The sequence below is a fragment of the Aspergillus flavus genome, chromosome 3 (genome assembly GCF_009017415.1).
Source record: "Aspergillus flavus chromosome 3, complete sequence".
Classification (NCBI taxonomy): Eukaryota; Fungi; Ascomycota; class Eurotiomycetes; order Eurotiales; family Aspergillaceae; genus Aspergillus; species Aspergillus flavus.
Window position 1 is genome coordinate 3,253,840 of NC_092407.1, and position 27,511 is coordinate 3,281,350.

Below are 27,511 nucleotides of genomic sequence, written 5' to 3' on the forward strand. Positions count from 1 at the left end.
TTTCATAACACATCATTATTTTGATCCATTCCTTGACCCATTGACGCTAGACTCTTTCATATATGCATGGTATCTGTGGCAGGGCGGCTTGATTCGTTGAATTCGAACCATCGTTGGGCGACTCTGTTCACAGGCACACTCCGTCCTAGCCAAGCACTTTCCCCCCTTCGCACTGAACTGTTCAGCAATGGGACATTAGTGCACCATAATACCTCGCCGCGTTCATCGTCATTGTGGTTTGCAGCATTTCGACATTCGCAAAGCACAAGATCCATTCCCTCCCTAGAGGCAGCCTCAACCGCATTCGCAAATGTCCTAGATAATCCCTGAGCAGAGAACTCCGAAGTTTGCAGATGCAAAGCTACTAGATCAAGAATCGCCATCAAAGGATTCCGTATCTTTTGTTCTTCGGCGACAGGTCCTTGCATGAGGTCGCCAGATAAAGGTAGCACAGAGAGATAAGCTCTAAGATTCTCTAATGTCGGGCAGTAGACTACCTTGATTCTGTTTGAATTTGAGAGTAGTCCGATGGTTTTTGTAAGAATTGGATGGCTCTCCGCAGTTTCTCTTGAATGGGCGCGTGTGATTGCGAGCAATTGCTTGAGAAAAGCATCTCGAGTTGAGCAAATGATTAAAACTGTTCGGCTGGCGTCGTGATCGAGGATGTATTGTATAAAGTCTGTCACCCAGTTGCCAAGATATATTTGGCGGGCTGATATCATGGCTGTAATGATTTTCCGAATGAAAGGCTAACCGTAGCTGATCGGCTGAAGAATGTCGTCATGGTTTAAAGAGACAAGGATTTCATTTAAGCACTTTAAGCAAGGACATGTTTAATAGTGTTAATTGGAACGTCGCGTGCCGGCAAGTTGAATTGGGGAGTTGCGGGGAGACGGGCAGCAGTTCATTTAATTAGTAGTTCCATTTGGTGCTATCGTCACCTGCCCACTCTCCGCCGCAAACTCTCAACTCTTCCTACCCCCTTCTCTTTCTCAGGAACATTACACCCCCTCCAAACCAAGTATTCAGTGTGCGCCCCAAAGAGGGCTCTGGGGTCAACATGGAGACTATCTCCCGGATATCGTCGATGCTGGAAACAGGTAATAGAAACGCTATTATTGTTCCATGATAGATCCCGCCGAATTAGGTAGCTGACTGTTTGTAGCTCGAGAGCTCACTCTTGAAGCAGCTCAGTCCGCAGCAATGACCAGAGGCTCCAGTACAGGCCTTACCTCCCGCAACGTAACCACCGCACACATCAAAAAGTTACTCGATAGCCGTCATGATCGAGAAGTCCTGGATGGCATGCGTAGGGTGATCACGGTATGAAAGAGTCCCGGTTTGACTGACTCAGTGCTTTGACTGACATTACCTTGGTTCTGTTAATTAGTTGATGTATCGCTCCGAGCCTTCCCTTCCTTTCTTCTCCGCAGTCGTAAAGAACGTCGCAAATGCGAATGTCGAGGTCAAGAAGCTTGTTTATATCTACCTGGTTCACCATGCCGAGGCCGAGCCCGACCTTGCGCTGCTGTCCATCAACACGATCCAGAAATCGCTTACGGATCAAAGCCCCCAGGTGCGAGCCATGGCGCTCCGCACAATGTCTGGTATCAGAGTGCCGGTGATCAGCCAGATCGTTTCCCTTGCAATTAAGCGTGGTTGCGGCGACATGAGCCCGCATGTCCGCAAAGCAGCTGCATTGGCCATTCCGAAGTGCTATCGCCTGGACCCGAACACTCTGCCACAATTAATAGGCTACCTTTCTACGCTACTAGGTGATACTCAGTATTTCGTCGCTGGACCGGCTGTCTCTGCTTTCCTAGAAGTTTGTCCCGATAGGATTGACCTTATCCACAAGCACTACCGCGGCTTGGTTAAGAAGCTCGTCGATATGGACGAATGGGGCCAGATCGCCACATTACGTCTTTTGACTATCTATGCCCGAAAATGCTTCCCCCCCAGAACCGAGAAAGTTAAGCAAGCAGTGTCGAAGGGCTTCTACGATGATGAAGAAGGAGATGACGAGAGTGGCAGGGAATACGAAGTACCCATAGTGGATCCCGATCTTGAGATTTTCCTGCGCTCCTGCAGGCTACTTTTACAGAATCGCAATTCCGCAGTCATTGTGAATGTTGTTCGCTGTTTCCTGTATCTCGCTCCTCCAGAGTACCTTGCTGCTGTTGTTGGTCCTTTGGTCGCTCTACTCCGAAGCCCTCAGGATGTGCAGCATATTGTGCTCTACAACATTGTCGCTGTTTGCTTGCGTCATCCCGCGCCTTTCAGAAAATATGTCTCTCACTTCCTCGTCCGCGCCTCAGATCCACCTCATATCTGGCGTCTGAAACTCGAGATCCTCACGATTCTTTTCCCCCATTGTGGTCTACACTTAAAGGGTGTGATCATTAGCGAACTCGAACATTTCTCCCAAGGAACGGATCCCGAGCTGGTGCGCGAGAGCGTTCGCGCAATCGGACGCTGTGCACAAAGTGACCCTAGCACGGCTGGCCATTGTCTTCGCCTACTGCTCAACCAAATCATTAGCCTGGACGACAATCTAGTATCGGAATCCTTGACCGTGATCAGACATCTAATCCAGCAAGATCCAGCTTCGCATGAACAAACTGTCATTGAGTTGGTGAAGCACCTCGGATTAACGAATAACCCGGATGCTAGGGCGACTATTGTATGGTTAGTCGGAGAATATGCGGGTATAGAACCGGAGAGGAACTTTGCACCAGATGTTCTACGAATCCTAGTACAGGACTTCGCCAATGAGGCAGAAGCCGTGAAACAACAGATTGTTCTCTTAGGAGCTAAGGTATATCTACACCATCTTCTACGGAACCCTCCCAAGGAGGAACCTCCGGCAAGCCCCAAGGTCGAACAGCAGTATAAGAATGAGTGGACCGATGATCAGGACGAGGAGAAAAACGAAGAAAACAACCACGATGAACAGAAACCTGAACCGCAGGAAGATAGAATTGCTCTCCTTTGGAGATACCTTCTCCTCCTTGCTAGATATGACACTTCATATGATCTGCGTGACCGTGCTCGGCTATACAAATCTCTTCTTGCATCGCCTTCTTCTACACAGCTTGCGAACTTGCTGCTTCTCGCACCGAAACCAGTACCGCATGCCCCTAGCCCATCAGAAACACGAAAGGATCTTTTGATTGGCTCTTCTACCTTGATTGTTGGTCCGGACGCGGGCCCTCATGGTCTCATGGGCTATCAAAACCTTCCTGACTGGGTTGAGTTAGGAAAGGAACCTGATCCCAGCCTCCGGGAACCAGATGTCAAATCTGAGCTTGTGGAGAAAGCACCTGCGACTGCAGGTGAACGACTTGATAGAGCCCTACGTGAGCACCAGAACACTGCCGCAGCTACAAGTAGACAGCCGAACGGGCGCATGCCAGCAGCAGCGTCGGCGATGAAGAATAAGACTCTCGATCAATGGTTAGAAGACGATGAATCTGAAGAAGAAACAGAGTCCGAGGAAGAGGTTACAGACTCTGAGGAGGAGACTGACGAGGAGACTGAAGAGGAGACTGACGAGGAGGATGAAGATGAGGAGGAAGAGGAAGAGACCGAAGAAGAGACAGATTCGGATGACGGTGAAGAAGCAAGACAACTCCTAACCCAGAGTGGTACGCATGTCCAGGGATCCTCAAGGGATGTACTTTGATGATTTGGGGACTTTTGGAACTACATGAACCTTAACATAGAAGTATATATATAGAACGTTGCTCATATACTCAATGACATAAACTTGTGTTAGTGATAGAACCATTCGAGGTTACTAAACATTTGAGAAATTCAACAATACTGTCAGAAGAGAATGAATGACTGAACGATGCAAGTGCTTGTGAATAGTACAAAGAATCTACGCACATTAGTGCCTGTTTATATAGTATACTCATTAAGTTTGTACCTTGTAAAGATAATAGAAGATAATGAATATTTTAAACTACGCTTCAAATTAAATAGACAAATATTTTTATCTATGCCGTGAGTCATTCCAATGTCAAAGTCTTTACTGGTTATTGAATTATTTTAAATAGACTTAAGCACCTTATATAGGAGATTACTACATAGAGGGACATGGTCATTTGGCCGGGCTGGCCATTAAGCTTGCGGGGTCGCGCCCCCAGTCACGTACCAGTAGCCCGTATAGCACTACTATAAATAAATATATTACAGGAGCCTCTCATAGACTCATGCACTGCAACCCCACCTTCCTTGCACGGCATATATCCCTCTACGTCTGCCACACACTGCCATTCCACAAGATGGCACGGTCAAGCTTGTCAGAAATTCTCACGGCAGCGTCATTGAGCCTGGCTCCCTACGAGGACCTTTACAAGTATTTCCATGCGCATCCCGAACTTTCCCGGCAAGAGAAATCTACATCGGAAAAGCTCGCGGCACACCTGGCCCAGCTGAAAGTCTATGAGCTCCATACCAACATCGGAGGCTACGGCCTAGCAGGCGTATTTAGAAATGGCGAGGGCAAGACTGTGCTCCTGCGAGCGGACATGGACGCACTTCCGGTCAAGGAGTTGACCGGGCTCCCCTATGCAAGCTCCCTCACTATGCGCGATACCGAAGGGAACGAGAAGCCAGTAATGCATGCTTGTGGTCATGACATGCATATTACATGTCTCCTAGCAGCGGCAGAGACGCTTGTAAAGATGCGGGACGAGTGGAGCGGGACCTTAATCGTGCTGTTCCAACCAGACGAAGAGCGAGGTGGAGGTGCGCAGGCGATGGTTGATGATGGACTCTACTCCAAGATTCCAGTGCCTGATTATGTCCTTGGTCAGCACGTCATGAGAATGCGGGCAGGAAGCGTTGGCTCGCGCCCCGGAGCCATCATGGCTGCTGCCGACAGCATGAAGATCACAGTCTTTGGGCGTGGTGGTCATGGATCTCAGCCTCATCAGACAGTGGATCCAGTGCTTCTTGCTGCACATATTGTCATTCGACTACAAGGTATCGTGAGCAGAGAGATCAACCCAAGCGACCTCGCTGTCTTGACCGTCGGAAGTCTCCAGGCCGGGCAGACAGAGAACATCATTACCGACAGGGCCGAGATCGGTGTTGACTTTCGGTCTGTTAAATTGGAGATTCGGGAACAAATTATCTCTGCGATTAAGCGTATCGTCGAGGCCGAGTGTGCGGCGAGTGGCTCGCCCAAGCCCCCTGTGTTCACCCCGACGAGACGCTTCCCACCTACCCTGAACGACAAAGATGCTGCATCTCAAGTTGCCGCGACATTTGCAACTCACTTTGACGACTTCGATGACGACGTACCGCGAACCAATGTTAGCGAGGATTTCTCTACGCTAGCAACCTGCCGAGGGATCCCTAGCTGTTTCTGGCTCCTAGGAGGCATTGATCCTGAACTTTGGGATAAGGCACAGGCAGATTCTCGCACAGAAGAGATCCCAGGAAATCACTCGGCGCTCTTCGCACCCGTTATTCAGCCAACAATGAGAGTTGGAGTGGATGCGTTGTGCCTTGCTGCCCTGACTTTCTTGAAAAATTGACTGCTTGTCTTATAGCCCTAGAGTTCTCAATACGCTGTAAACTAGATAGTATTACAAACACCGCGGTCGGTTCATCGACAAATCCCACCTGGCTTTATATCTCGATGTTGTAGGAATGCCTCGGGACGTATCCTTCGCCCGGGAGCAAAAAGCGGCGAGGGCCTAGGCCTATTTCAGAATGGGGAGAGCCCTGAAGCTTCCGCAGATCTGAGGTTATTCAATACTACGGAATGAGTACTTTGTATATTATGTTGAGGCGAGACCCCACGTGCTCACTTATCCATTTTAGGCTCCACTCCAAATAACAGGCGGTGTGGCACGGCACAATTCAAATTAAATGGGTCCGCCGCGTGCCAGTGGTACCGCTATTGATGACCGAGGGTTATCGATGTGTCCAGTTCCTTTCCCGACGATGAATTGATTTTTAAGAAAGCCCATTCGAGGTCCTTATGACAAGCTCCGAATCCTGTCTGGACATCATTTTTGCCATCATTTAGTCCTTGAGCTGCCCGGGCTCAGTTGGCACTGTTCACATACGTCCCGCTGCATCTCTCGGTCATGATGCGAACTACTGCAACAACTTCTCACACAGACATACCATCCTTCCTCGAGACGACCTGCGCACTGTCCATTTCCCGCTCCCTATCCCGACGCGTTCAGTGATATCTCGCGATCAAATTATCTCGAGGCTTGACCCGTTCGTCCCATCATCGCTATCTTGTACCAACATAGAAGTGTTCTCAATCAACCGTTAGATTAATTCGGATACAATGCCTGGCTTACCGGGTATGTTAAACCAACACAGTTCCCTTCGTTTGCGTGTCTTCTAGACTAACTTTTAATTCGTGTCGCAGCGAGTATCGACCTGGACGAGTGTATAGAGAGGCTCTATAGAAAGGAGTTGCTGGCAGACTCTGTGATTGAGGCAATATGCGCCAAAGCTAAAGAGCTGTTGATGAAAGAGAGCAATGTGGTTCATATTGCGGCACCGGTGACGGTAGTGGGAGATATCCACGGGCAGTTTTTTGATATGCTTGAAATCTTCAAGATCGGAGGCTTCTGCCCAAACACAAATTATCTATTTCTAGGTCAGTTGAGGGACTACATGAATCCCGAATCTGGTCGAATCATTTAGCTGACATGTCATGATTTGTACCGCAGGCGACTACGTGGATCGTGGTTTATTCAGTGTAGAAACAATTTCCCTTCTTGTCTGTTTAAAGTTACGATACCCCCATCGCGTGCATCTTATTCGAGGAAACCACGAGTCTCGCGGTGTCACGCAATCCTATGGATTTTATACCGAGTGCGTGCGGAAATACGGCAACCCCAACGTATGGCACTACTTCACTGATATGTTCGACTTCCTCACCCTGAGCGTGGTTATTAACGATCAAATCTTCTGTGTCCACGGCGGACTATCCCCGTCCATCCACTCCATAGACCAAATTAAAATCATTGACCGTTTTCGTGAGATCCCTCATGAAGGCCCCATGGCCGATCTGGTCTGGTCCGACCCGGATACCGAACGAGATGAGTTCTCCCTTTCGCCAAGGGGAGCTGGATATACATTCGGTGCGCAGGTTGTCCGGAAATTCCTCGAAGTCAATAGCATGTCCCATATTCTGCGGGCGCACCAGCTGTGTCAGGAGGGGTATCAGGTTCTCTACGATGACCGGCTCAGTACCGTGTGGAGTGCACCGAACTACTGCTATCGATGCGGTAATCTTGCGAGCGTCCTCGAAGTTAGCGATACCGGCGAGAGGTTTTTCAACATCTTCGACGCAGCCCCGGAGAACGATGCCCATCGCAACGAACAGCAAGCGCAGCAGAATAAGGACGGACAGAACCCGGTGATTGACTACTTTTTGTGATACCCTCTTATAATTATTTTCTTTCACGTTCTATCTATTCAATGCAATCTTTTCTTTGTTTGGAGTTTGTTAGATGATGGGCAAAGCATTTTATAGACAGCATTGCGATCAAATAGCGGTGAAGACTACCAACAAATGAATACACAAGACCATATGTATCTAGGCTGTATTTGTATGTCTGGAGCTCTTATAGAAAAGGGATCCAATTATTAGGACCTATATACGACAACCCAAGAGTGAGTCATGGGGGTGTAGCTCTCAAAGGTCAAAAATTCCAAGAATGCAGTTCCGTACAACGCTTGCAAATTTTCAAAGAATGCTGGTCATGACAGAGTCGTGGTTCATCCAGGAACCGTCAGATTTACCAATCCTTCGCGATATCAAACGACCATTCGAACTGCAGATGGGTGTGGTCGTCGTCATCCACGAATTTCGAGACCGCGTTGTAATGGCCACGAGCTATAAATCCCGAGGGGGCCTCTTCCTCTTGGACTGAAAAGTAAAAGGGTAATTAGCGCGCAGATTACGACCGCAGACTGCACCAGAGGTAGAGGAAACTTACACTTCTTCTCGTAAACGGGCTTGTCGGTGGTGTTGGGGGCATAGCTGCCCAGCATCTCCTCGTCCTTGCTAACTCTAACACCCTTCCTCTTAACGACCTGCAGGTATTTCAGACCGCTCAGGACTTCATGGTGCACCTGGAAGACGACCTTGATCCGGAAGTGGGCACCCTCTTTGATGGTGAATGGCTTGTCCTTGAGAGTATCAACTGCACCGGGTGCGGACACGTCGATGACCACATCGGGGCGTCCCTCAACCTCCAGGGCTAGAGACTTGATGATGCACTTCCTGGGATCGCTGGGGTCTCCAATTGTTGCACCGGTTGCAAGGCCTAGAGAGGCCTTCCAGCGGTTTAGGGATTCGTCATTTTTATCTGATGAGGTTCAAAGTTTAGCACCGGCGTACGGGATATATGCGTGCATGGTGGAAGAAAGCAAACCGTCACACTAGCTCGGGGGGCAGCTGGAATGGAGTTTTGGAGTTCCATAGCTCCCGTTCTTGCATAACGGTAAGGGGCGATGCCACGAGGCAGGTTGGCTGGTGCATAATGAAATCCGGGATTCAAGTATGGACGGAGAGATCCACATACCAAGCTCAGTGTACTCATTGATTGTCTTCTTCTCCCCGACCTTGAAACCCTCGGTCTTGGAGGCAACGAGATCTTCTTCGTGCTCAGGCATTGTGTCGGCAGGTGCTTGGTGGGGTATTAGTATATATGGTAGTGTAACTTTAGGGAGTTGAATGATGAGAACAGATCACTTGTATACAATAAGTAGATCCGGGGAGGAGAGAAGGGAGATATACGCAGCGTCAACGGGAATCCACAAGCAAAATTAAGTCTAAATGGTCCTGCAAGGATTTAGGTGGGAGTAGCAAAAAGAACAGCAACAATGAAGACTAAGAGGGGCGGTTTTGTTTTGGTAGTCAAGCACCGGTGGGGGATTCGTTGGCTCTCAGCCCACACAGTGGGGTGGGAAGAAAGGCGGTGGACAATTTCAGGGGAGGCCCAGAACGAAGATGGGAAAAGTGAGCGGCCCATTGATTAATCCTTTCAAGACATTGATCCAGAAATATTCTCGCTTTTCCCTGTCCCAACTGGGATAGTCATGTTTTCTTTCTCTGGTTCAAGGTCAATGGCTTTGTTGGAGAACGATTATCTCAAAATGGATTCCATTTTGTGCTGTAAATACATCATTGGGTGCTGCAGTATCGGTAAAGTCCAGTGGTGGTGTCAAGATATACTCCATAAAATAACCCTGAATTCTCTCTGCTTGAGACTTTCTCAGTCTTTGTATGTAAACAAACACTGTATGGATATGTGGCTGAGCTTTGAATGAGAGAAAAGTGAAAGATAACAAGAAAAAGCATCAACGGAACCGCCTTTGTAAGAGTTGCATCACATCCACCAAAAGAGCTTCCAAGAGATGAATCAACTGTGATGAACAATCCCTCAACGTATTTCCCGTCACGGGGCAACGGGCTCTCCCGCCAACTTGATCAGGCTCTAAGGCACTAATACGTGTGGCATACCCAATCCTGGTCTCATCAAATACCGGGGATCAGCCGGTAGCCACCGATCTTTACTGTAAACGGTATATCACATGACCTTTACGCATGACCATTGGTGGAGGGAGCTAGTGTCACCTTTTGTTTAATACTGAGTACGGAACTGATACAGTACGTCGGGCGTACAGAAGCAAGCGCCCGCCCGGTTTCACCTCCATTTATTATTTTCCTCCCCTACTTATCGATTCTCGTATTGTTCTTGAGTCGGTTATCACCTGGCTTGTCGCGGGTCTACCGTCTGTGTCCCACAGGTTAAATCGTCCGCCAAGTTGATCGTGATTCTATCATCAGTGCATCTTACGTGGTGACGTATTATCGACTAACCCTCGACCAAAGCGGCGAGAGACGCGCCTGCAACGTGGCCGACGTTCTGGCGTCGCATCCTGCTTCAAATCACCTCGGAAACTGCACAACATTCTACTCTCAGCTCTAGTTTGATATTTGACGAACTTGACCGTTCATCATGGCGCGCTCACTGCCCAAGAAGAACAATCCCCACATCCTTCCGTCTGAGACTCCCTCCTGTAAGTTCCGACATCGTTTTGTCGCGCGACCCCAGGGCTCGCTCACCTCTCATCGTGCTTCGGCTTCAAAAGTTTGCGCCTGGCTGACATATGCATCTCATCGCGACGGTAGACGAGGAACTGTTGCGGTGCCGACGATTGGGAAAAACAAATCTCACGGTGAGACCTACAGTGATCGGCACGTCGAATGCGACAAAGCCGGAAAACCTTGGACCTTTTGAATATGCGCATTTGCGCGTGAAGCTGCCAAGGGACCTCAAAGGCTCTGAAATATTTCCTTCACATAACACCCAGCAACAACCAGAGACGTACTTTTTAATGGTGAGTGGCCTTCCTGTACCCATCTGTCGGAGCAGCGGCATCGCATAGAACCAAAAATTAACGCGACTCTTTTCAACCACAACAGCGAAGGAGCAAAGATGGATACGTCAGCGCTACCGGAATGTTTAAGATTGCCTTCCCCTGGGCAAAATTAGAAGAGGAACGGTCTGAGCGTGAATATGTGAAGGCTCGCAAGGAAACCAGCGAGGATGAAATCGCCGGAAATGTGTGGATCTCGCCAATCCTAGGTAGGTCCCTTCAATTGATGCTGCTCGCGAACATCTATTTAACTGTTCGTTAGCTCTTGAGTTAGCAAAGGAGTATCAGATGTATGATTGGGTACGAGCATTGCTTGATCCCACCGAGATTGTACAGACCCCATCCAGTACGAAGAAGCACATGCAGATCACCCCACCTCCTCGGTTTGACTTGCCTCCGATTGAAGCACCAGCCCAGCTCACTGCGGCGCCGCGCCTGCGCAGAGGCCGGTCTGCTTCCCCCAGCAAAAAGCTCGCTTCCCCACAAAAGCTCGCTTCCCCGCGGAAGCCCAGGAGCACGAGGGCCAGGGAATCCAAGGAAGCTCAGGAGGTCAAGGAGGTGAAAGAGGCGAGCATTGTGGCGACCAGTGAGGCAAATGCAAACCTTCAGTCTGCCTTGGATGCTACAGCCGAGGCCGGATCGGTCAATGGCACCATCCAACCCAGCGTGGAACACGATGAAGAGAGAGTGGCTCCTACTCCTAAGAAGTCTGCTTCGACACCAAAGTCCACGAAGACACCCAGAGCTGCCCGGGCGAAGGAGCTTAAAGAGCTTAAGGAGCTCAAAGAGATTGAGGAGGTCGAGGAGACCAAGGAGACCAAGGAGGAGAATGTCAAAGTGGATGTTGAAACTAATGCCGACGAAGCCAAGGATGTACAAACGACCAAGACCACCGTCTCGGTGGAATTGCCTGTTTCCCTCCTTCCTGATGCTCCATCTGCCGAAGACACCGAAAAGATGATTGCTAAGGCTAAGGAAATGGTAGAAGAGGCTGCCAAGCTTCAGAGCACAGAGGAGGAACCCGTACCATCGTCAACAAAGGCTGCTAAGAAGCGCAACATCGAAGAAGCGCTTAGTGATGACGAGGAGGACGAAGAAGCAAAGACCTTGCGGACCAAGAGAGCAAAGGTCTTGGAAGAAAAGCTGAAGCGTGAACGCGTCAGGAATCGGGCTCTTGTCGGCGTCACCGCTGCTTTTGCACTTGCGTAAGTTGGCCAACTGCCCTTGTTGTCCGTTTGTAGTCTAACACATAACCAGGGCTTCGATTCCTTATTTCTTTTAGAGGTTCTACTACCAAATGTATTGGGCGCCTTCCTATGGAACGATTGTCCCGAGTTGACCGTCGCGTTTCCCATCGAAGAACATCTCTCCCGAACCTCTTCACCCCTTCACCTTAGGTTCTAGATTGTTCCCTCCTTTCCCCAGGAAAGGGATCTAGTTCTTTCGACCTGTATACCCTCTTCCTGCATCCCCTCTTCGATGTGCATTGTGATTTTACCCACACAGAGCTTCCTGATGTATCGTATTTACACCCTATCCCTTTCTAATTTTTGCGCTTTCGTTGCAAGAAGGAGAGCACTTTTCCCGGAAATGGTTGTCATTGATCGTCTTTTGATTTCACCCGGTGGTCCTGGAGATCGAAACACTCTCTACATGCGCATTCTCCTATTTTTCCTGGATACCTGATATACTAACTATAATCCTTTGTTTCTTTTCGCTGCCTCTATTGATCGGATGGTTTTTGATGGGCACTCGGGATGGTCTCCTATGGTTCGGTAGCACAGGATGTGAAATGCAAATGCAATAAAAAATGAGATGATGTAGCCGTGGTATTCTATTCATGCTGGTCCTTTAGTCTCCGAAATGGTAGGTTGTACTCCAAAGTAGCGCATTTAGTAAAGGATTGTCCGACGTTACAGTTAAGTTTGGACCTTTCCGCTGCAAACATGATAAACACCGTCACCTCCGCCGTTAGCTCTGATAATGATCTTCAAGCTCCCCGAACATCCTGTCGTGGTACGTTAGAAGATAGAGCACTTATTTTTTTTTCCTGATTTGTTTCAAAATATAGGATCGGTTGATCCTAGCAATGCCATGTCTCTCCCCGGTCTAGACCTTACACAGCCGTCAGCGGACAACCAATTCGCGCCCGCACCGCCGACCCAGGTCAGCCTGTCGAAGGGCTCCGAGTGGAGATTTGAGGTTGCTTTCGGCACAGTCATTCGAGTCAAGGTGAGTAGCTCAACCACAAATCAATTTACGACCCCATACATGGAAATTATAGCGTGGCTGACCTATCCTTCCCAAAAATTGGAGGGGCAACCATAGCTCCTCGCTGGCACCGCAGAACTCTTTGGCACCGAACTAGCTCCATCTCAAACATACACCTTCTCCGGGACGAAAGGCGCAATATACACCTGGCATGGTTGCACACTGGAAGTGGGCGCGGGGGATACAGGGCCATCTGTCGATGGGTTGGCACCGGGTGGATTGAGCGGCGCGACACCTCGCGGGCTCGGCGCAGGAGGTTGTCAAAGCGAGTACACGGCAGAGGAGACACCGATGGTGGAATACGCCAATGTGCATTTTGCGTTGGAGACTATGCGTCAGGAGGCGAAGGCGACAGGAAAGGACGGTCCGCGCGTGCTAATTCTCGGCCCGGAGAATGCGGGAAAGACGAGTGTCGCGAAGATCCTGACGGCATATGCTACGAAGGTGGAGAGGCAACCTATCGTTGTCAACTTGGATCCGACTGAGGGTATGCTTAGTGTCCCTGGGACGTTGACGGCTACGGCGTTCCGCACTATGATGGATGTTGAGGAGGGATGGGGAAGCAGTCCTATGTCGGGGCCCAGTGCTGTTCCTGTGAAGCTGCCTTTGGTCTACTTTTACCCGATGCAGAATCCGCTGGAGGCGGAGGGGTCTGTTTACCGGCCCATTGTGTCGCGGTTGGCGCTGTCGGTGATGGGACGCATGGCAGAGGATGAGGAGGCTAGGGAAACGGGTATTATTGTGGATACGCCGGGGGCTTTAAGTCAGGGTAAACCTGGAAGTCTTGAAATGATCAACCATATCGTGACGGAGTTTTCGAGTATGTCTCCTCGGTTTGCTTATTGTGTAAGGTGTGCATGCGCTGACGGATGACAGTTACTACTATCCTTGTCATTGGCTCGGAACGTCTATACAGTCTCATGATGAAGAACTACGATAACAAGCCGACGTCTAGCGCTTCCGCCGTCGCCTCGGACGAGCGCATCACAGTCGTGAAGCTCTCTAAATCCGGTGGATGTGTAGATCGCGATGCAGCCTTTATGAAGGGAGTCCGGGAATCCCAAATCCGGACATACTTCTTTGGCAACCCTATCCCGTCCACTGCGTCTGCCGCTCTTTCGCTCTCAGCATCGTCAACTACAAATGTGACACTATCCCCACACGCCCAACAGCTTGATTTCAACACGCTCAGTATCTACAATTATACCATCGCATCGCTAGAGGAAGACGAAGACGAATATGATCCATCCCAACTCGGAGCCGGTGACTCGTTCCTCCCCGGGGGAGGTAACGACGCTGAGGCCAGCCAGGCCCAGCAAGATGAGCCAGCTCGAGCTACACCTTTACCTGGCATAGTTTCCAGCATCGAGAGCGCTACCCCACCCGTGGCTTCGAATGTCCCGTTGAAGAAAGTCTTACCCCCTGCACCATCCACACTCGCCAACTCTCTCATCGCCATCACCAACGCACCCACCACAGCCAGTGCGGCCGAGGTGCGGGACGCCAGTATAATGGGATTCCTGTACGTGGCTGAAGTGGATAGCGAGAAGGGCAAGATTCGTGCTCTAGCCCCGGTGGGCGGACGAGTACCACCGCGGGCGATTGTCTGGGGAAAGAAGTGGCCCGGAGAGGTAGTGGGGTTGGTTGGGTAGAGTAGCCGTTAGTAGGTATATAATTCATCAGTACTGGAGTTCGGTCGGGTGGGCACTGGTTCAATGATTGTTAGCCACAGTTCTATCTACAAGTCTATAGACGAGTGAAGCACAATATCAGCATGTATAGTCACGTTTCCAAGTACTAAAAATGACCAGTCATGGCTACCCCCAGCCTATCAGAATACGAGTAGCTGTTGGTGCGTTGGGTGCATTTAGTGCAAGACTCGCCCAATGACCACCAATCACTTCCAAGACAATCCAGAATAAAACAAATGAGGTCACCAAATAGAGATCAGACAACTTGTCCCATCCAACTAAACCGAACGATGTCCTTGGCGCCCCCGTCGGGCAAACCCAACACAGCCACTAACAGGCCGCATGAAGTACATACTACGCAGGACAGTACATATATAAGCACCAGCGAAATCCCCCATACGAAAAATAAATACTAATCATAATACTCCATACCATAACACACATTCCAAAAGAAACAAGGGAACAATATAACCCCGGATCCAACCATTACACGGAATATCAGACAGTGAAATAGAATGAACTGGCTCAAGCGACTCCTCCCCATCACCGACCCCCAGCTCCGCCGGCAGAAAAAGGTCCAGCGACGCCGCGGTCGGCAGGCTCGCGCTCGGGAGCGTCAACTGCGCCGCCAACGGGGGGATTCAACCCGAAACACTAAGTTCTTTACCCGCGGGGGTCCTGTCGCTGTTGTCTGGTGATTTGGGTATGTTTTACTTTTGATTCTCTTTCTGCGTGTCATACCTTCTTATCATTCCTATTTCTAATAATATCTTCTATATTCAGGGATTACGAAGGAAGAAGCGTTTGAAATTCTACCATATACACATTCCAATACATCACCACAGTCACCGACCGCCTCCTTATCGCTATCAATCCCCGATTAAATCAACGAAACCAACCTCATACATAGACCACCAAAAAACCACACCCTACAAATCAACACACCACCAGATCCAAAAAAGAAACAAAAAAGAGAAAAAGATAAAAGAAGGAAATGCTCCTCCCACGCCGCAAACTCAAACGCCTACTAATAACCATGCTCCTCCCATTCCTCCTAACCCTAACGCTCCTAACCCCCTTCTACCTAATCTACAAACCGCCATCGCTGCTTATCCGCTACTTCCAACACCGCTGGCCCGACACCCTCTGGCACGTCCCTCTCCCCAGCAACCGAAAACTCATCGCCCTGACAATCGACGACGCGCCGTCGGTCCACACCCCCGAACTCCGCTCCGTGCTGGCGGACAACGCCGCAAAGGCGACGTTCTTCCTCATCGGATCGCAGATTCCGGGCCGGGAGGGCGAATTGCATGAGCTTGTGCGGCAGGGGCATGAGTTGGGGAATCATGCGATGCGGGATGAGCCGAGTCGGAGTCTTAGTGATGAGGAGCTGAGGGAGCAGGTACGGGTCGTGCAGGATCGGATTCGCGCGGCGTATTCGGCGGTTGGGGGGCGGGAGCCGAGGGAGAGGTGGTTTCGGCCTGGGAGTGGGTTTTTTAGTGAGCGCATGAGGGGGTTGTTGGGGGAATTGGGGTTTAGGATTGTCTTGGGGAGTGTGTATCCGCATGATGCGCAGGTGAAGTGGTGGTGGGTGAATGCGAGGCATATTTTGAGTATGGTTCGGCCGGGGAGTATTGTTATTTGTCATGATCGGCGGGAGTGGACGGTGCCTATGTTGAGGGTGGTTTTGCCGGAGTTGAGGAGGAGAGGGTATGAGATTGTGACGGTTTCTGAGTTAGTTAGGGCTGGCGTGGAGGCTGGGACGATTTCTGGGACGTGATGGTCTTCTATGTTCAGTTGTTTTTTTGGTTCTTTGAAGCGTTTTGTCTGGGTATGGTATATGTTCTCTTTTCTTTTGTACATATCTTTTGTAGAATACACCTGCGTGTTTTGGAAGAGTACACTTTTGGCAAATAAACAAACAAGCAATTGAATGAACAGGCTGTTGAACAAGGGACAGAGGTCGCCTGCGACTCACTCCCATCTCTTCCATTCTTCCAGGTTTCTCCTGAGCTCCGCATCACAGTCGTATCCGCGTTCCTCATCTTCCAGTAGCTGGGCCCTGTGTTTCCGATACCGCTGCTCGGCTTCATACCGTTGCAGAGCAATCATGTTCAGGTAGGCTAGGTCGTTTTCCTCCACAGCCTCCCGGAACTTCAGCCGCATGCGAGGAGAGTAGAGCTGGCAGCTTGCCTCCCGACAGCGAGCCAGCCCGTCGCCCGGCGGCAGGCGCATCATGGCTGAGAATTTACGGGCAATGGGATAGTTGGCCTTGACCATGGGCCACACTACATCATCATAGCAGTCCTCGCATACCGTGAGCTCCGGGAGTTGGGGCATGTAGTGCCACGTATTAAGCGCTACCCGGCTACGGCGGCAGTCCCGAAGCACGACCTTGCGGCGAGCATAGGCCATGAATTCACTCAGGTCGGGCTGGGGTGAGTGCTCTTGCTCGGCACGGTTCGCAGCAATGTCGAGAAGGTCAATGTACCGGACGAAGCGGGGGCTGTCCGTCACAAAATCGCAGACACGCTCTTGTAGAGTGGTGCAAAGCTTGAATGTATCTTGATGTGGGGGCATGAGGAGTCTTAGATTTCGAACACATGCGGAACAGACGTTGAACTTTGGAAGGAACGCTCCCGTGGCAGGGTCGACGACGCGGTACCAGTGCTGCTCGCTGACAACACGCCCTGTGCATGGCTTGGTTCCTAGGGGTGGCTGGGTGATCTGGCAGAGCAGGTGCAGGTGGTCGAGCTGTTTATTGATTGTTTGCATCCAGGCGAGCCGGGCCCATGGCTCGCTCATCGCACAACGGACCTTCTCCGAGCGTGGCCGGGGGGTTCCTAATATCAAGAGGTCGCGGAATTTCGACTTGCGCATCTGGTTCAGGCACGAGGGACAGATGTTCAAGTGAGTCATACCTTTTATTGTGTACCAGTCCTGGTATCCTGCCACTGGGACAGACCTAGGGCAGGGTAACAGACACTGACCAGACCTGCTCGGAGATGGTGGGCGAACTGGTTGTGGGAGGCTAACTTGTAGAGATTGCAGCTGCTCGAGAGTATGTTCCAAACTTTTCAAAGAAGCGGGCTTTAGGGCCTCAGTTTGAAATGAAACAGTCCGTTTGGGTAGGACAGGAGCAGACTGCGCCTCATCTGATGGCACCAACCTTGGCACCGGCATTTCAATGAGAGAGGCGGGGCCTGAGCCTTTCTTGACTGATGGTGGGGCAACCGTTGCTGATCTGTGTGCAAGTTGTGGACGGGGTGCCTGGTTAGCTGGCTCCTGAGTAGTAGTTGGATCACTTTTGGCAACAATGGGGCCACTGGGTTTTGGATCAGAGACTGGGGTAGGTGGATTTGTCTTCTGTGCATCTGGGGAACCACCCGACTCTCTCTGTTCATGTTTGCGCCTCAGTTTCTCTTCCAATCTCTCGGCCAGGCTTAGTGTTTTCGGGGATCCCACGGGAGGCTTTCCACTTCCTTGAGGCGCCGGGCTTGGTCCTGGCTTGATGCCATGGTCTTTTTCCTTAGTTGCAGCTAAATTGGCTTGATGGCCGGGGGCTGAGTTAGGCTGTTGGGCGCTAGTGTTGATGCTCGCCGGCCGCTTTGGAACAGAAGAGGAAACAGGCTTGTTTGGAAGAGAAGAAGTGTGCACCTGAGGCACCGGCTTTGTGACTTTCTGAGGGCTTAGATTGGCTGGGAGGGACTGCTTGACATTAGCTGTTGACTGTCTCGTAGGTTGGTCAGGCTTGACACCCCGTGACTCCTTTGTGATGGAAGCAGGCTTGCTTGGTAACGATGAAGTAGGCATGGGAGAAGGCTGTTTGACAGCTTGCTGTGGGGTTGAGCTGACTGGAAGAGGGTGCTGGACCTTAGTTCCTGTGGGTTGATTAGACCTGACACCCCCCGACGGCTTTGGAACAGACGAAGCAGACTTGTTTGCCAAGGAAGATGTACGTATTGGGGGAGGCGACTTTGTGGCATTCACTGGGCTTGGGGTGAACTGGGTAGGCTGCTGGATTTTGGTTCCCGGCGGGCCTGTAGGACGGCCAGACACGGACCTCTTTAGAATGGAGGAAGCAGGCTTGCTTGGCAATGAAGAGGTGCGCACAGGGGCAGATGGCTTGGAAGGTTTCAGTGGAATTGGACTGGAATTCGCCTTGTGCAATGCTGGGACGCTGTCCTTTTGTTCCTTGGAGCCCTGGGAGCCAGAGTTCACGGGTTGAGAAGCTAATTTTTGATGGCCAGTTGCGGGCCTACTGTTCTGTACCGGTTGAGGTGCTGGTGCGCGTGGCTGGCCTCGGGGGGATGTGTCTCGAGACATAGGTGGTGTCGCCAAAGGCGCTGGCCTGAGTTGAGATCCTTGCTGTGTGGCATTACCAGCATCGAACAGGCAGGGCTGTTTGGACTCCGAAGGTGGTGTGGGTGGTCCGGAACTAATAACGGAAGAGGTGCTCCCGTGGCCATAACCTCCTAGGGTATCGGTTTGAACGATGGACGTGAGTGAGAGTGTTTCAATGATCACCGGGTATTGATCGATAGACCCTCTGGCACAGACTCCTTCAATTCCAGGCTTGTCTCCAATCTTGGTCAATCCGTGTAGCTCCCGAGAGAGCGATTCAAATTCGTCTTCGACCGAGGGCGAAGGTGGCCACCGCGGCCGCTTGTTCCAGAAAAACATGGTTGATTGCAAGGGAAAAAAAAAAAAAAAAAAATCAAAAGCACGAGACAAGAAACCAAAAGCAAAACTCCGACTGGTACGATGTCGACAATCCAAGACGAGAGGGAGTAGTTTTACAGTTGCTGGGCGAAGCCAAGGGCTATCCTATTGCAGCGGCGCGGTGGATTAGAGACTCTTTCCTGGAAGCTGGCATATTATGTTCGTCGTGACGAACTCACTTGGAGTTGCGAAGAGAACACGATATATAAGGACGGTTTGGATCCGGGTGAGACAGGTTGGGCCGCAACTGGTGAAGGCAGTGTAAAAAGAATCGACCGGATATGTGCTTTTGAGTCTTTTGGAATTATTAATATTAATTAGCGGGGTATCGGGGGGGTATTCTGGTCTATCTGAGAACATAAACAGATAAAAGGGGAAAGTATGACAGTGTATATAAGCCCCAATGAGAACCTGGTCGGGCAGCGCCTCTCGATATGATGGCCCTATCAGGGCATCAGCCTAAGCATTGGGCGGAAAGGCGACGAATCAGGCCATTGGGGCATGAAACACGGCGGTCGTGGCCAGATGCTGAGCATGAAGCTGTTTGGCTCTCTGCAGGCCAAATCAACAGGCACAGAAGTCAGAAAGTCACAATCTTTGGTCGAGACCAGTATGATAGACGTGCTCGCTGCACCTACATGTGAGTAAGTGTGGGACGAAGGCATCCATGGCGATGCAAAGGCGCCAGATCAGCGGATTTTCTTTCGATACCAGCTGAATCCCTAGCGGATGGACCAATTGCTATCGTTAAAAGTTTTAAAGAAAAAAGAATGTGGGTAAAGGATGCAGGACGGCCGCCATATTGTGGGGGAGACAGTTGGCCCCAGCCTGCTCATACGCGTAGAAAGGCGAGGCGAGGCGGTTGCGTGAAGCGCCTCAGCCTCTTTCATCATTGATCTCGACCATTGGTCCTTGTTGGGCTTCATTGCCCCAGACAAGTCGCCTACTGCGGTCCATGTCAGTCAAATTCTAGGGTCCATGACGGCATTCCACCGTTGTTGGCATGGAAGGCTATGATGCCGTTGCGGTTGTTGTAGGCAATTGCCGGCGCTGAGTTGGCCTGAAGCAAGTGCAGAAGACCCCGGAGTCATTATGGGCTCTGGAGAATGTTACACAATCAATAATGGATAGATAATCGATGATTGGAATAACACAATGGTAGACTATCTAAAAGTTGGGTTGTGATGCGATTGTCGAGATGATCTTGTTCCCTTGGGCATCCTGTGTCAATGCATAAACTGTGATCGTGCATTACAGATGACTAATGAGAACATCCGGTAATGTGCACAAATCCCATGATCAGAGTTAGTTCCGTCGGAGATTCGAAAAGAGAAGAAAACAAAAAGCCGACGGCCTCTTCCGATGGCGTCATACCCGACGGAAGTATCACTAAGATTCCAGTCATAACAAAAGGTGAAAGAAAGATTGCAAGGAGTATGTCAGAACTTGCTATCAATCAATGACCTGAGTCCTATCAAGCTAATAGAGCGAGATTGTGGTTTTGCGACACTCGTACAAACATCGGAATACATCCGCGATATGAAAACTGCGGGGAAGAGAAAGCCATGGATGAGGGATGAAGCATATCCAAACGACGAGATAGTAGTCGGATGACAAATCAACAACAGTAACTAGCAATTCATGAAATGGTAGCTAATTGCAATAAGACCCATCTTGTGCTCGTACGTAAACCAAAGCATCCTCGTTACCCACCTGGTGGTGCTTGTTAAATTATTATCCGGAAGCCCCTCCTCGAATGTATCTAAACCGTTTCTTCGCAACCCATTTCGCTTCCCTTCGTACAACTGCCACGAGGATTACTTCACCAAGTATTGCCCGTCTCTCTGCCATCCGCGCTCATCTCAGTCCATCACCCATTTCACCATTTTCCCATCAAGCCCGCGCCATGTCCGTCCCATCGACCATGAAGGCGGTCATTGTCGAGAAACTCGGCGGCCCTGAGGTTCTCGAGTTCAAATCCGACCACCCCGTCCCGACCCCGCAGGAGGGCCAATTGCTCGTCAAGAACAACATCTCCGGTGTAAACTACATCGACACCTACTTCCGGACGGGTCTCTACCCATCTGCCAAACCTGAAATCCTCGGCCGCGAAGGCGCCGGCACCGTTGTCGCACTGGGCTCGGGTCCTAACCCGTACGGTTTCAAGGTCGGCGATCGCGTCGCCTGGATGACCACAGGTGGTTATGCCGAATACACAGCCGTCCCGGCGGCCAAGACCGTCAAGATCCCCGATGAGATCACTGATGAGGATGCCATAGCTGGTTTCCTGAGCGGCTTGACGGTTATCACCCTGGCTAAGGAGACCTACGCTGTGCAGAAGGGCGACTGGGTACTGCTGCATGCGGCAGCTGGTGGTGCTGGGTTCCTCATGACGCAGGTTCTCAAGTCTCTTGGTGCCAAGGTGATTGGAACGGCAGGTGGTCCGGAGAAGGTCGCTCTGGTGAAGAGTCTGGGCGCGGATGTGGTTATCGATTACCGCAGCGAGGAGGGTAAAGATTGGGTCAAGAAAGTCAAGGAGGTGACTGATGGACGGGGTGTCGATGTTGTTTATGACTCCGTTGGAAAGGATACTTGGGAAGGAAGCTTGGAAGCCGTCAAGAGAAAGGGTACTATCGTTTGGTTTGGTAATGCCAGTGGCCCGGTGCCCCCTTTGCCTCTCCAGTAAGTTCATTTACTTTGTGTCCATCAAGCTCTCATACTAATAGATCGAACAGAAAATTGTCTCCTAAGTGTGTCAAGGTTGCTCGGCCACAGCTGTTCGGCTACATTGAGACCCGCGAGGAATTTGAATTCTACGTTAATGAGCTGTTCGGCCTCCTCAAATCTGGACAACTGAAGGTTAAGATTCACAAGGTTTACCCTCTGGAGCAGGCTGCCCAGGCGCATACCGATTTAGAAGGCAGGAAGACTACCGGAAAGCTTCTTCTCAAGCCATGATTTATGCACAGGACATACGATATGTAATGAGAAACGTTATATCTAGTACAGATCAGAGCTGTAGGCGTATGGAGAACTTATGCCACTATGATGCATTTTACGCTATCTGGAGTTGTGCAATATTTCGGAATCAATGCAAACAAAAACTTCCGTAACACCGGAATAACAGCATTGGCTTAGGATCGCATTAGAGGGAGCACAAAATGTAAACAATACTGTAACTAAGAAGGGGACGATATGAACACGTAATGTAGGGCCTTTTGCATCAAGCGGGAAATCAAGACCATGATGATAGCTCACAGCGTCGTCTCTTTCTTCCCAGCGCCATCACCATTCGGCTCCTCGATCTCCTCAACATCGTCCGGTTCTTTTTCAGTCAAGTCGACCGACTGCTTATAGCCCAGCATCAGATCGTTGCAGAGGACAGTGTAGATCGAGCTATAAACAGTATGAACATCTTCAAAGAAGTTCAGGCCACAGTTGAGTTCCCACACCGGAGTGATCACTTTCATCTTGGGGTAACAGAGCTTGAGTAGACTTTCTTCCAGGAAAAACTGGAAATCAGGCATCGACGCCGCCCCAGTTTCCCACATCAATCTTTCCTCCCCACTTAGATCGTAGCGAGGCTTTCCAGGATCACGGTAGGCTTTCCCGACCATCCGTCCAACAGGGTTCAGGTCAGGTGCGTGGTGTCTGTAGAACTCACGAACTTCTGGCGTGGGAGGGAAGACCGCAATCACCTCGAAGCCGTGAATATCCGGCACAAGCGCCGAATGCAAAGCATTCTGGTTTGCCAACGTTTGAAATTGAAGGGCCATGGTATTTGTTCCTGAGCCAGCTATTGCGAACTTAACCACTTTACGTGCGACGTCCTTCTTCATAAGGAAATTCCAGTTCTTTCGCTTATTCCAACTATTTTCCTCGGCATTCACATCGTAGAAGAAGCCACCGAAGAGAGTGGAGCAGGCCTTGTTGAAATCTCCAGGGCTGGAGGTCGCGAACTCCTGGTTCTGCCACAGTTCTTTGGCTGCAATGTCACACGACCTACGCGCCTCGTCGATGTTCTCTTTGTATTCGGGGCACACCTCATGGTAGAGGAGATAGGAGAGGAAATTTCGGATCGTGACAGTGGCTAGCTTCACCATGTCTTCGGTTTCGGGATTGAAGAAATATGGGAAGTACGAAGTCCTGCAAGATGTTAGCCATGCCAAACCCGTCTAATTACAACAATTATCTTACAGGTACCCCTTCACAACAGTATTGAAGTCGACTGTAAGCTTCGTACACTCATGACGGATGCTCGCCTGCCCTTTAGCGATAAGAGCTTGCTCACTATCAAGTTTCTGGAGCTCTTGTTCATCCACCCCGGTGAACATCTTAGGACCGACATCGACACCTCCATATGCCAGATACCTCATGAAGACCTCGCGTCTGTCAGGTTCCATGCGACGACTGTTCTGGTAGCGCAGGATGGCGGCCTCGATGCGGCTAAGAATAGGTTAACACTCTCGAAATCATATAACTAGAGCGAAAACTAACTGGATAAGAGGCCTGGAACTTTTCCATAGCATTCTCGGTTAGTTACGATCTCACACCTGAATCGTTTTGCTCACATGTCATAGAGAGCTTTCTCTTCCTCATACTCCTTTGGAGTTATGGGTACATCGACATAGTACTCCTCAAAACCGGTAGGCTTGCCCTATACGTAGTCAGATATATCAGATGAGTCTAGGTCGATATCGAATTACTCGACTACCTTTCCATGCTTGGCTTTGGACTTAGTCTTTCTTTTCTTCTTTTTCTTAGGCGCAACTAAGTCCACAGTAGCCATATCTGTCGTTTCTCCATCGTCAACAGCAGACGAATGTACAGAGTTGGCTAACTTAGCTTGCTCATCTGCAGCCTGGCTAGGTTGAGTCAAGGTAGTATCACCATCGCTCACAGCTGGCTGAGAGGTCGAGTCGGGTTGGTCGTCAGCAGCCTGGACAGGGGTGCTCAGGGATGGTTTTCCATTGTCAACAGCGGCCTGCGGCTTAGAAGCGCTCGCACCATCTGCATTCTCGAAGGGATCGGTTACAGTTGCGTCTCCATCGTCAAGAAGTGGTTTGTGAGAGGGGTTGGCTTGGTTTTCAGCTATCTCCATAGGATCAGCCACAGTAGGCGCTTCAGCTTCGACAACTGCCTGGTGCGCAAAGTCGAGTTCATTGCCTGAGGCCTGGTCAGAGGTAGTCAATGTAGCTTTACCACTGCCAACAATCGACTGGTGAGAGTCCTTGACGTCCTGGCGGAGACGGAGGGGCAGACTCAGAAGACCCCCCGGGCCAATATCCTTAGAAGCCATAGAAAGATTAGTGTCCCCTTGTCACGGGGAAAGAGGTACTTAGCGAAGTGGGGGAGAGAAAGAAACCTGGAGACCCAGATCAAAATAAATTGGAGTGTGGGAGACAGGAAAGAAAGATCGAGTGAATAGTTCTCAAAACAGGGAATGGCGCGCGCCTGTCCAATACTATGAATGCCCACTGGCTTACAACTAATTAGGCATCCGGTACTCTGCAGCCCGTTTGCAATTTAATCACATTCCAAGTACCCGTCTTTCATATTCTTTGTATGTAGTACAAAAATCCCATCAGCTCATCGGCTGGAATGATACCAACAATGAAGTTAAGCTTGCTCTTGCACTACCCATCATTACTGTTTTCGGGCGACATTGAAACAAACAATCACATATATTGCTGTAATTATTAAGAATCACAATCTAGAGATTCAGAGCTGTGAGATATACATATCATGTAGTATGGTGGATCAATAATCTGCCATGTTTATTATTTCCGCTAGTCACAATAGAGTACTCGGGCCGTTCCGCTGTTCAGCCTGAATGAACCCAATCTGAAACCTTGGGCCTAACTGAGTGAATGATTTAGACAGACTTGCTGGATTCCCTTATGCGTGTTACTAAGGGAGGCTTGCTTTAGAATGCTGTTTTTGACCACCTAAATGATGTATAATCAGTTGACTAGAGATAGATTCTGCACAAAGCAATTCATCTTTTACAAACCGTAAGACCCACGATACCCTGATATCAGTATATATTGTATATTTCGAGCTATGAAGATGGATATTGAACCTGCTAGCACTTAGTGCTTCAATGATAGCCAACGACTGCCAGGCAACTTGTACTCTAATTCTTACAATAAAGGGAAGCTATTGCGCTATTAATATACACCTACGACACGTAATTCACTTTGAGCCCTGGCTCTTCTCCAATCCTAAGTACTATATCACAGGGTCGGACAACTTTTTATCCTCTTTACATCACTGCCTGAAGTGTTTTGTAGGTTTGATCAGGAATCAGAATATATCTAACGCCATGCATCGCTTGCTTCGAAGAGAAAGAGCGAAGCCAACAAATCCCTACGTCAACGGATGGAGGTTTACTGTGCGGCAACATATTCCTCCTCCTCCAACCCCAATGACAGATTCATTTGGCTTGAATGATAAGACTGGAACGAGGGAAAGAAGGAAGCTTCATCCAGTCCAACGATGCATAAAGCACCCGCCACTGCAAGGATCTGACGGACCATTTAGTATTGAGTTACAAATATGCAAGATACTACAGGCAGGAAATGAACAGAATGCCCAGCTGGTTCTCGTTGAAGTTATTAGTGTCGTGCCCTTGAAAGCCCTGGAAAAGGGAAAGCGAGTGGTGGCGAAGATATATGACCCTTTGTATCTTAATGATGACGGCGGCTTTTATGACCCTTTCGTATGTGTTGACAATCACTACACGCACGAAGTCGCTGCATACATGACACTTTCAGACGTTCAGGGCTCTATGATTCCCGAATATTATGGGTCATTTTCCTTGAAAGTGCCTGTCGACGCATCCAACACACGCGAAGTCCGTCTCATCCTGATTGAGTATATACCTGGGCGCTCAATGTGGGATATTTCTCCCAAAGAAGTACCGCAACGAGATCGACAGAACATCATGAAGGCTATTATCCAGTTCGAAACTTTGGCGTACACGCGGGATATTCTTCTACCAGATCTCAAGCCGAGAAATGTTGTGGTGGCTAATACTTCCGCCCATGAAAAAGCCGTTTGCATTGATTTTGGTGATGCACAATTCGGTCGTGGGAGCATATTCAACAGTCCTGTGATCGACGCATATCTCCTCCCAGGTACTTATATTTCACCCTTGCTGCGATGGCACGCAGTCTTCAGAACTCGCATGCTTGATTTTGCCGGTTGGATTGACTGGGATTGGCAACCGTGGCTTGAGACGGAATTCAAGCATACAGCTTTCACGATTACCCCAAAAATTCGAGAGACATTCCTCCCAACCCACATGTTGGAAGCCTGGTGGCAATCTCGGAAACATGGGGAGCTTTATTGATCTGGTATTCCTACTCTACTGGCATCAATGAAGGATGAGAATCAGGTATCGGATATTGCGCGAATGGAATTGGCTTGTTGCACCCCGGAATGACATTGTTGGGGCAATTATAACCACATTCCATGGATTTGAATTGGGTTAATCTGGAAATTGGTTTTTGTCATTCCTGCGGCTCATGGTTTTGATTTGAACAGTTGGTTCGCTGACGGCGCTCGGCTACGTGGTGCGTTCTTGCCAGCATCAGAGCCGTCTCTTCCTCTTTCTTTCTATTAATTCTTTGTTTTTCGTGCTGCATTATTCTTCCTTTCCAAGCCAAGTCTCAAATTTTCAGAATAGTCTGGTTTCACGCAGTGCAAAGAGGGTTTTACCTAGGTAAATATCAATCATAATAACACAATTTGAATATCTCAAGTTAATTAATTTTATACCCATATTGATTAACGCATGATATGTAACAGGCACCGATTGAGTTTGTGAGGAGTTGGAAGGCTTATGGAGATAGAGACGATGCCGGACATGATATTGCATATTCCTCCTGATATTCAGCGTCCGTGCCCGTTCATACAGCGCTTATCAGAAGGTAGTATATGCTATTGCCGGAAGCCTTCATCTATTATAGCGAGGTTAATCAGGATTCCAATAAATAAGAAAAAATCGCGGACGTATCATTGTTACATGCAAGAGGCTGAGGAGCACACCAAGTCTCAAGCATACGTTTAAATTGAGTTCCGGTATGGTTGACAGGCAGAATGAGGCGCTAGAATCGAAAGGGAAAGATGTCAGTGCACTGGACCAAGAGGTTCCACGTTTTTTTAACCTTAGATCGGTGACTAAGTCATTAAGGGGGGGTTTTCCCCATAGTGAACTGGCAAGGAAAATCATTCTGGAACTAAATTCCCCCCTGATTGCCGATCATGCCTTTAGCACGCCTTTAGGTAACATTAATATCCCACAGTTAAGTCTCCTCTTGCTTACCTTGCTTGTCTCTCCTTTAGTGTCCTTTCAGTTGCTCCTTTCCCCTTCATTTCTTCAAATTAGT

At 49.6% G+C, this 27,511-nt stretch overlaps 12 protein-coding genes across 12 annotated transcripts; 8 read left to right on the forward strand and 4 right to left on the reverse strand.

Moving 5' to 3' along the window:
• Positions 1-56: 56 nt before the first annotated feature.
• Positions 57-722, reverse strand: F9C07_2105122 (uncharacterized protein; the record flags this gene model as incomplete). Its single annotated transcript, XM_071508987.1, has 1 exon — positions 57-722. The coding sequence occupies one exon, from the start codon at positions 720-722 to the stop codon at positions 57-59; it is 666 nt and encodes a 221-aa protein (XP_071365143.1).
• Positions 723-891: 169 nt separating this feature from the next.
• On the forward strand, positions 892-3,769 carry F9C07_1438152 (vesicle coat complex AP-3, beta subunit). The gene is made up of 3 exons (XM_041291125.2): positions 892-1,100; positions 1,166-1,323; positions 1,391-3,769. Exons 1-3 carry the CDS (start codon positions 1,061-1,063, stop codon positions 3,683-3,685), a joined length of 2,493 nt encoding a protein of 830 aa, XP_041144879.1. The 5' UTR covers positions 892-1,060; the 3' UTR covers positions 3,686-3,769.
• A 448-nt stretch (positions 3,770-4,217) lies between these two features.
• F9C07_7139 (putative amidohydrolase) lies at positions 4,218-5,549 on the forward strand (the record flags this gene model as incomplete). Its single annotated transcript, XM_041285420.2, has 1 exon — positions 4,218-5,549. The coding sequence occupies one exon, from the start codon at positions 4,218-4,220 to the stop codon at positions 5,547-5,549; it is 1,332 nt and encodes a 443-aa protein (XP_041144880.2).
• A 385-nt stretch (positions 5,550-5,934) lies between these two features.
• On the forward strand, positions 5,935-7,563 carry F9C07_1438865 (serine/threonine specific protein phosphatase). The gene is made up of 3 exons (XM_041291126.2): positions 5,935-6,335; positions 6,404-6,637; positions 6,711-7,563. Exons 1-3 carry the CDS (start codon positions 6,320-6,322, stop codon positions 7,421-7,423), a joined length of 963 nt encoding a protein of 320 aa, XP_041144881.1. The 5' UTR covers positions 5,935-6,319; the 3' UTR covers positions 7,424-7,563.
• On the reverse strand, positions 7,564-8,664 carry F9C07_2255150 (immunoglobulin E-set; the record flags this gene model as incomplete). Its single annotated transcript, XM_041291123.2, has 4 exons — positions 7,564-7,915; positions 7,986-8,357; positions 8,432-8,521; positions 8,574-8,664. 4 exons carry the CDS (start codon positions 8,662-8,664, stop codon positions 7,785-7,787), a joined length of 684 nt encoding a protein of 227 aa, XP_041144882.1. The 3' UTR covers positions 7,564-7,784.
• A 1,089-nt stretch (positions 8,665-9,753) lies between these two features.
• Positions 9,754-11,923, forward strand: F9C07_7142 (putative apses transcription factor). The gene is made up of 5 exons (XM_071511581.1): positions 9,754-10,074; positions 10,187-10,395; positions 10,481-10,643; positions 10,697-11,639; positions 11,692-11,923. The coding sequence occupies exons 1-5, from the start codon at positions 10,014-10,016 to the stop codon at positions 11,714-11,716; spliced, it is 1,401 nt and encodes a 466-aa protein (XP_071365144.1). The 5' UTR covers positions 9,754-10,013; the 3' UTR covers positions 11,717-11,923.
• A 605-nt stretch (positions 11,924-12,528) lies between these two features.
• Positions 12,529-14,357, forward strand: F9C07_7143 (putative mRNA cleavage factor complex II protein Clp1; the record flags this gene model as incomplete). The annotated part of the gene is made up of 3 exons (XM_041291128.2): positions 12,529-12,666; positions 12,763-13,525; positions 13,582-14,357. The coding sequence occupies 3 exons, from the start codon at positions 12,529-12,531 to the stop codon at positions 14,355-14,357; spliced, it is 1,677 nt and encodes a 558-aa protein (XP_041144884.2).
• Positions 14,358-14,873: 516 nt separating this feature from the next.
• On the forward strand, positions 14,874-16,273 carry F9C07_1438835 (uncharacterized protein). The gene has a single exon (XM_041285421.2). The coding sequence runs from the start codon at positions 15,391-15,393 to the stop codon at positions 16,174-16,176; it is 786 nt and encodes a 261-aa protein (XP_041144885.2). The 5' UTR covers positions 14,874-15,390; the 3' UTR covers positions 16,177-16,273.
• A 97-nt stretch (positions 16,274-16,370) lies between these two features.
• On the reverse strand, positions 16,371-19,079 carry F9C07_7145 (uncharacterized protein; the record flags this gene model as incomplete). The annotated part of the gene is made up of 1 exon (XM_041285428.1): positions 16,371-19,079. One exon carries the CDS (start codon positions 19,077-19,079, stop codon positions 16,371-16,373), a length of 2,709 nt encoding a protein of 902 aa, XP_041144886.1.
• Positions 19,080-20,696: 1,617 nt separating this feature from the next.
• F9C07_1439075 (putative quinone oxidoreductase) lies at positions 20,697-22,224 on the forward strand. The gene is made up of 3 exons (XM_041291129.2): positions 20,697-20,800; positions 20,864-21,800; positions 21,854-22,224. The coding sequence occupies exons 2-3, from the start codon at positions 20,875-20,877 to the stop codon at positions 22,074-22,076; spliced, it is 1,149 nt and encodes a 382-aa protein (XP_041144887.2). The 5' UTR covers positions 20,697-20,800; positions 20,864-20,874; the 3' UTR covers positions 22,077-22,224.
• Positions 22,225-22,372: 148 nt separating this feature from the next.
• On the reverse strand, positions 22,373-24,417 carry F9C07_2231168 (Argonaute siRNA chaperone complex subunit Arb1-domain-containing protein; the record flags this gene model as incomplete). Its single annotated transcript, XM_071509879.1, has 4 exons — positions 22,373-23,264; positions 23,316-23,564; positions 23,690-23,775; positions 23,833-24,417. The coding sequence occupies 4 exons, from the start codon at positions 24,415-24,417 to the stop codon at positions 22,373-22,375; spliced, it is 1,812 nt and encodes a 603-aa protein (XP_071365145.1).
• A 1,026-nt stretch (positions 24,418-25,443) lies between these two features.
• On the forward strand, positions 25,444-26,472 carry F9C07_7148 (uncharacterized protein; the record flags this gene model as incomplete). The annotated part of the gene is made up of 1 exon (XM_041285422.1): positions 25,444-26,472. One exon carries the CDS (start codon positions 25,444-25,446, stop codon positions 26,470-26,472), a length of 1,029 nt encoding a protein of 342 aa, XP_041144889.1.
• Positions 26,473-27,511: the final 1,039 nt, after the last annotated feature.